The 7,937-nt window shown below is 35.0% G+C and overlaps 1 protein-coding gene across 4 annotated transcripts in view; it reads right to left on the bottom strand.

The window, feature by feature from the left end:
• The window catches only part of LOC111872426 (phosphoglycerate mutase 2), an 11,143-nt gene extending 7,644 nt beyond the window's left edge, over nt 1-3,499 (bottom strand). Inside the window, exons 1-2 of one of the 4 annotated variants that reach the window (XM_033754696.1) lie at nt 3,464-3,499; nt 1,285-1,457 (exon numbers count right to left, since the gene is read on the bottom strand). In XM_033754696.1, coding sequence (XP_033610587.1) covers nt 1,285-1,384 — 100 coding nt within the window. In that variant the 5' untranslated portion in view covers nt 1,385-1,457; nt 3,464-3,499. The other 3 variants (XM_023866336.2, XM_023866337.2, XM_023866335.2) reach the window with 3 other exon arrangements.
• Between the last annotated feature and the right edge of the window lie 4,438 nt (nt 3,500-7,937).

Genomic DNA, 7,937 nt, shown 5'->3' with positions numbered 1-7,937 from the left:
AATAATAATAATAATAATAATAATAATAATAATAAAAAGATGATGATACTAATAATAATAACAAGGATAATAATAAAGCAATGATACTAATAATGATAATAACAAAAGGTAAAGGTAAAGTTGTCCCTTGAACGGAGTTCATGGAGGTAGGCCTAGGCCCACTGGGGCTGTAGTGCCAAGGGAAAAAAAATCCCTGTGCTTAATTAATTAATCACCACGCCATGAAGACCTCGGCACTAGATGTAGGTGAGTGGTCAGCTTCACGTCCCGACCGCTTTACCTTATGTTCCCATTGGAAAGGAGAGGCTGGGTGGGCCCAGAGCTGGTCTCTACATTGTCCATTAGAGAAATATTCGCGCCCTTACCGAGAATCAGACCATGGACGTCCAGCCCGTAGCCAGTAGCTATACACACTGAGCTATCCCGTAATAATAATAATAATAATAATAATAACAATAATATATGATAAAGAAGAAGAAAACAAATCTTGAAGGAAATACGAGTTTTGTGGTTTCTGATATTCTAATATTCACTTGGAGAAGTCAAGTGGAGTATAATGTGGGTTGGGTTTAACGTGCTTTTAACGTTTTGAAAAGGCCATTCAGAGTTTACGATTCGTGTTCGAAAATGCTGCCAATTAGCAACTGGTATGCCCTTTAATATAACGAAGATTTTCTTTCTGTCAAAGCGGATAGTGTTTTCTTTATAGTTCATTTTGTGGTGCTGTCAGTGCTTTAGGTACAGCCTGAAGCGCCGAATGACGAAGTGGATAGGATGTGGATGAGCGCGGTCGTGGCCTGACTGGAGATACTGTACGGGCGTTATCTCAGAGGGGCTGAGGAATGGTATGAAAACTCTTCAAACGGTGCACCGGTCGAGGCTCGAACCAAGCACCGTCCGTTATACAAGACAAAATCGTTATCACTTGAGGGAACTTGCTCGCTGCGCAAATACGCGATCAACGGTTGCTTAAGTATACAATTTTCAAGCTTCAAGACGCGCGGTTATTTCGAAACAGAGTCAGAATAGGCCTAGGTACCTACGCCAGCTGCATACAGAATGGCAGGTTAAGATAGGGGTTGGGAATTGCCCTTCGACCCCACAACCAGCCCATCCTCTTATCCAGTGTGAATCCGGGGCTCTTTCTGTCTGGGAATACAGTGGTCGAGGCACTTACTACCACTATATGCTCTTCTGGATGGGTGCCCAGGGGCACAGTCAACTCTACTTTCTAATTTTACATACTGCTCCATTAAAAACGACATTGCGGTAATTTCAACTTACCTTTGTCTGTCAGGCCTATGTCAACCCATCCACAGAACAAATTCTCGGATGTCCACACACTTTCACCATGTCTTACGAAGACGATTCTGTATTTCGACATTTTACACACGCTTTGTCGAATTTTATTTGCGCACTTCAATTTCACTGTTTGTATTTATGTTTCCTTAGAATTCCTATCCAAGTCCCATGGAAAGAAATATCAACTTTGGCGTTATGGGAAATATTTATATAATAATTAAGTTCATTTATGACGACACATACAGAATTCAAACATCTTTCGGTGGTTAAACCTAACACACTGCCTGGCTTCCCTATTCCGAGGTTACTTACTGGTTCACCTTTTCAACTTCACTACTTCGAATGCCTATAAAACACGTGTTAAACCAAACTAGTTCACAGCCATTTCTCACAACGCACAAGAAAAATATTAATGCTTTCTTGATATTAGACGGGGCTTATTTAAAGAACACTATTAACGCGGATTTTAGGATCGCGTCTGTAAAAATGTCGATTATGATACGAAGCCACCGTTCGTATGACGTGAAATGCCCCTCCGTTGCTGTTAAGTGACGGGTCAGTTATTTTTGCTCGTAGTTCAGATTAGCTCATCAGTTCCTAAATCTGGAAATATAAATAAGACGAAACGTCAGCCTCAGAAACCAATAAAGTTCCTGCAAGTAGAGAAAAGACAAAGAAGCAAAAAGAGATGAGCATCCATATTCACTTTTCGACTGCGATTTTCCGAACGTCGATATTAGTGACCATCGCTCTTGCTTCGTATTTGCGATATTCCCGCTTCGAATTTTGTGGGAAAACGCTTTGTTGGTTAATAGGTTTAAAGTCAAATCAATTGAAATATATGTTCTTTATCTCAGTTTATTTAACGACTCTCACTCAACTTCATACGTCATACACCATCTAATAAAATGATAAAGCTGTGGAAGGAAACGATCGTGGTATATTTTAAGATATTATTCCAGGCTTTGTCGGGTGAGATTGGTGGAAATCACGAAAACCTTGTATGATTAGCTTCGATCCTGGCCTGTATTCGAAGCAGGCAACCTAGCCACTCGCACGCAACATTCGGGACGCTGTAGTTATCCGCAGCAATCAGCATACTAATGGAATTACAAATAAAATTTCAAAACGAAATTAATTAAAATCAGTAGAAGTATTTGCTCATAACGCTACGGTTCAGTCATCATGACTGCATTTGTGAAAGGGAATGCGATGGGCCTTATATTTTATACATCTTACACGACTTACCCTTCGCTTAGATGATTGATTTAATATTCTGACAGACATTTTACTTTAAAATCGACCACGGCAGCTCATATAGACTCTGTATAACTTCTGTGCTAGATGTTTAATGGTTTCTGATTCGCTGGTTACACGAAGACACAGTCTATGTAATAAAGGCAGGGAGGTCCTTTCGGACTTCAAAGGGAACAAAAATTTAGAGCAATATTTGTAACAGGTTTGAGTAGGTCCAGTATCAGGAAAGAGAATAAAACCGGGGGGGATTGAAAAAGCACACTGACTTTATGAGCCCTGGCGGATTCCAAAACTGATTTTAAAATAACAATTGAACGAAAAATAGAGCTTGGAAGACCCCTGAAACGATGAAATTATTCTATTTTGTATCATCTGTAAAAGGTCTCAATACCTAATACTGGAAAAGATTATGATGATTTAGGTAATATCACATGAGATCTCGACATGACAGGGTAGTGGGTACAGGGGAACATTGCAATAGTAGCCCCATTGAGCTGTAGATTAAGTTATTCATATTCAGAATATCTGAAAATGCCTACTGAGTTTTATTTAAAATTCTACGTGTAGGAATCTAGTCGTTGTGACCGACCAGGAATTATGTTTATGAGGTAAGACAATCATAAATAGTAAATGCACACAACTTGTGTGAGTCAGAAATCTTTACTATATGTAGTCACAGACAACCGAACTGTTGTAATCTTTGCAAAAAGAATTTTGTGATCGATATTTTTGTAAAGCGTTGTTATTCATGTGATTAGATAAAGAAGTACATACGTAGTCCAGGTATCTCCTAGGAATGAATATTATGAATCACAAAAGCATGGCAAAAACCACTGATTCCATAATGAAGCAATCACTTACTTAATGAAAGATTCTAACTTAGTACATTCGACTTTGCATGTACCTTAAGACGTACACATCCAATAATCGCAACTGTATATGATTCGAGACCTTCGAGACCTTCGAGACATCCACACCGGTCCACACTGACTTCAGTAGAATTAGTCAAACAGTGGTCTTCTTGTATTCTTGTATTTTGAGCAACATTGCAGAGGTGTCAGATGTCTCAGAGCCCTCAGAGCTCTCAGACGGTATGAGACTTCTCAGGGTTCTCAGGTGTGCGACGTGGCGGAATTCTGTGATATGGTTGCGTCGAATGCGGAAAGAATAGTAGGATTTTGAACTGAATTGCATTTATTTGCATTCCGTAGATCCTAAGTAGGTTAATACCTCTGGATATAAAACAAGTCAAAATAATACCTACTGGTAGAAGTAATTTTATCTTAAAGTAATATAGCTTAATTCTACATTATTCTCTATTTACATTGAAGTATTCGTCTACAGAGTAGAAGGAATGAGCATGCAGATATTTCTTTAGCTCTGATTTAAAATGTTTAGTATCATTACTCAAGTTTTTGATACTTTGTGGGAGACTGTTGTACACTTTTATGCCAGAAAAGTAGACTCCTTTTTGATATAGTGATAAGTTTGATGAAGGTAGATGGAAGTTATATTTTTGTCTAGTATTCATGTTATGGATATTGGAATTTAATTCAAATTTATTTTTGTTGTACACAACAAATAAGAGAAGCGATAGTATGTATTGTGATTGAAGAGGTAGAATTTTTAATTTCTTAAATAAATCTCTACATGAATCTCTACTTCCACATCCTGTAATGATTCTAATTATATTCTTTTGTATCTTAAAAATTTTTACATTATGTGAAGAGTTCCCCCAGAATATTAGTCCATAGTTCATAATAGAATGAAAGTAGGCATGGTAAACCATCTTCAGTGTTTCCTGTGGCATAAAGGGCTTAATCGATCTCATTGCATAGCAAGCTGCACTTAATTTAGGCATAGTTTGTTCTATATGTATTTTCCAAGACAGTGTACTGTCTACATGTATTCCAAGGAATTTTGTATCAGGTGCTTTACAGATTAATTTGTTGGCATAACTTATGACCAGATCATTGTGGCTGTTTTTAGTTAAGAATGGTATGTAATGGGTTTTATCAAAATTTAGTGAGAGTTTATTGGCTTCGAACCATCTATTTAAAGCTTCAAATACAAAATTTATATCATTTTTAAAGTCTTCAATTTTAGAATTCTTAAATATTATACTACTGTCATCTGCAAATAGAATTGGTTTAGATTTATTATTGATGGTTTTTGATAGATCATTTATGTAGAGAAGAAAAAGCAAGGGGCCCAAAATTGATCCCTGTGGAACACCACGTTTTATGATTCCCCAGTTTGAAAATGCATTAGAACTGGAATTTTTACTTTTTATCTCCCCTCTTTGGTACCTATTTTTGAGGTATGATTTGATCCATTCATTAGCTTTGCCAGTTATTCCATAGAAATTTAATTTCGATAGTAAAATTTCATGATTTACACAATCAAAAGCTTTTGCTAAATCACAGAAAATCCCTCCCACTATTAATCTGTTATTGAAAGCATTTAAAATATCGTTGGTTAGTTCATAGGTTGCTTTTTCTGTGGTTTTGTCTTTCTTAAATCCAAACTGTTCTTTGACTAATATGTTGTTAGAATTTAAGTGTTCAAGTAATCTGCTATATATAATTTTTTCAAAGTCTTTTGAGAATGAAGTCAGTATAGATATTGGTCTGTAGTTAGAAATGCATTTTCTCTCGCCTTTTTTAAAAAGTGGTTTCACTACAGCGTATTTTAAACGTTGCGGAAAAATCCCTGATGATGAAGATTTATTACACAAACGATTCAACGGTGAACTGATGTAAACAGAGCTTGCTTTAAGTAAATTGGTAGAAATTTCATCATATCCATGTGAATTTTTGGGCTTAAGGGATTTAATAATGTTTTAAATTTTCTTTATTGTTGAGAATTTGAGATTTATATTTGGAAATGAACTATTAAAGGAATGTGACAGATAGTATATTGGATTATTATTATTATTATTATTATTAAGATATGTTTTCCCAACTAATGAGAGGATATATTCATTAAATGCACTCGCAATAGCTTGTGGATCACTAGTAGACTTTCCTTCAATATTCAAACTTTGTACATCTTCATTAACAGTTTTCTTTCCCGATTCAACTTTCACAATATCCCAGGTGGTTTTAATTTTATTGTAGAATTTGGTTGTTATAATTATTCTGTTTGGCTTCTTTAATGACTTTTGACAAGATTTTACAGTAAATTTTGTAGTGACTTTTTAGTCTTGGATCATTACTGTCCCTACTGGCCAAATATAGATGTGTTTAATGTTTACATGAAATTTTTATTCCAACAGTTATCCAGGTGGTTTTGTTTTTAATGTCATTTTTTTACTATTTTTAAGGGAAAGCTTGAATAAAAGATCCTCGAGTATGTGTTCAGAAAGCAATTAAATTTAGAATCAATATTACTGCTGTCAAATACAGTGTTCCAAGATTCATTACTTAATTTTGTGACAAAATCTGCCATTGTATACTTGTTGATTTTCCTTACTGTTTTATATTGTTGATTACTGGGCTGAAGGTTAATATTATTTATTTCTATGAGTTGGGCCTCATGATCGGACAAGGCATTTATAAAAGGTCCTACAGTATAGTCTCTTATTTTTAAGTTATCAATGAATATATTATCTATTGCTGACCTAGAGTTATTTTGAATTCTTTGGGAAAGTTAACAGTACTGGAGAGATTGTAAGATAATAACAAAGAATCTAAGTTTAGTTTCCTATTACTATCAGTGAGATAGTTTACATTAGATACTTTGTGATTCTTATCACTGTATTTAGTGTTACCTTTTTGATTGTGATCTAATATAATATAATAGGGTACCATATTAGAGTTAATAATGCTTCATTAAATTTTTGGAAACCACCTTAGGCAGGAAAAAGAGCTGGAGGGGACAGATTTCTTATGCAGTGTCATATTTTCTTGCTGTTTTCCATTGTCACTGGCGATCATATCACCACTTGTCATGCATATAAGACTGTATTTATTTTGTGTTGGCTGTACAGAAAATTGGCTCCTTTTGTGGGAACTGCTCACATTCAAGCAAACGTTACAGTGACAATGCAAGTATCATTGCTTAGCAATGGCGAGTAAACAGCCGTTTACTGGGAAATTTGGTGCTTTAATTAAGTCCTATCTTACTGGAAGATATCAAAGGGTGAACCTAGACAGTAATGATTCTGTTCATTGATCTTTGTCCAGGTGGGCGAAGGTAAAATTTGGTGTGCCGCAAGGTTCTATCCTTGGACTGCTTTTTTTTCTTCTGTACATAAATGATATAACTAAAGTTTTCATTAAAGGGGCTAACATCTTTTTATATTCCGATGATACAAGCATAATTGTATCTAATCCTGAACCTAACGGCTATAACTCAATTATGAATAAAATATTCCACGAGGTTAATAAATGGTTTAAATCTAACTTGTTAACTCTGAACTTAAAAAAAATTACCATTTGCAGTTTACAACAATGAACCATGACGAATTAGACAACTACATTAGTTTCAGGCATAAACAAGTAGTTAATTCTAACTGCATTAAATTTTTGGGTTTATATATCGATAACAAATTAACTTGGAAAAATCATATTATCTCATTGCTAAACTAAGTTCAGCATGCTTTATAATGAGGGCAGCTAAACCCATCTTGTCCTACAGCAGTCTGAGGATGCTTTACTTTGCTTACATACACTCCATGATGACTTATGATATTATTTTTTGGGGTAATTTTCCATATAGTATAACAATTTTTAGGATACAAAAAAAAGGGTAATAAGAATAATGAAGGGCTTGAAGAAAAGAGATTCATTCTGGGAAATGAAAATTTTACGTTTGTGTTCTCAATACGTGTATTCCATGATGCAATACATTGTAAATAATAGACACATGTTCTTAAAGAATTCTGAAATTCATAGTATCGGCACTAGACAGAACAATTTATTTCCCCCAAGTCTTTCTATGACTAAAGTTCAAAGGGGAGCTTATTACTCAGGCATAAAGATCTTTAATCACTTACCTGCGAAACTCAAAGAATTACCTAATGATCAAAAATCTTTTGAGGCAGCCTTAAAGAGATTCTTGTATGCTGGTTCTTACTACTCACTGAAAGAGTATTTTAATTATCAAATTCTCGAAACACAGATGTTGAAGTTTAACTTTTTGGTATGTTTACCTGTACCTGTCTCTGTTTGACAAGTGCCCCATGGAGTATATTGTTGTAATTTGTTTCTAGCATAATAACAGTCTGTACATCTCATTTTTTTTTTAATGCATTTGGACAAGTGCCCAATTGCACAGTTGATCATGTATCTTTGCTGAGTGTATTAATTATCACTGTATTTTTACTTCTAAGCATAAATACTGAATTGTACTTGTTTCTTTTATAACTTTTCTGG

Source organism: Cryptotermes secundus, unplaced genomic scaffold (genome assembly GCF_002891405.2).
Source record: "Cryptotermes secundus unplaced genomic scaffold, Csec_1.0 scaffold247, whole genome shotgun sequence".
NCBI lineage: Eukaryota > Metazoa > Arthropoda > Insecta > Blattodea > Kalotermitidae > Cryptotermes > Cryptotermes secundus.
Note: the sequence above shows the minus strand (reverse complement) of the source record. Positions and strands in the feature narration are given on the sequence as shown.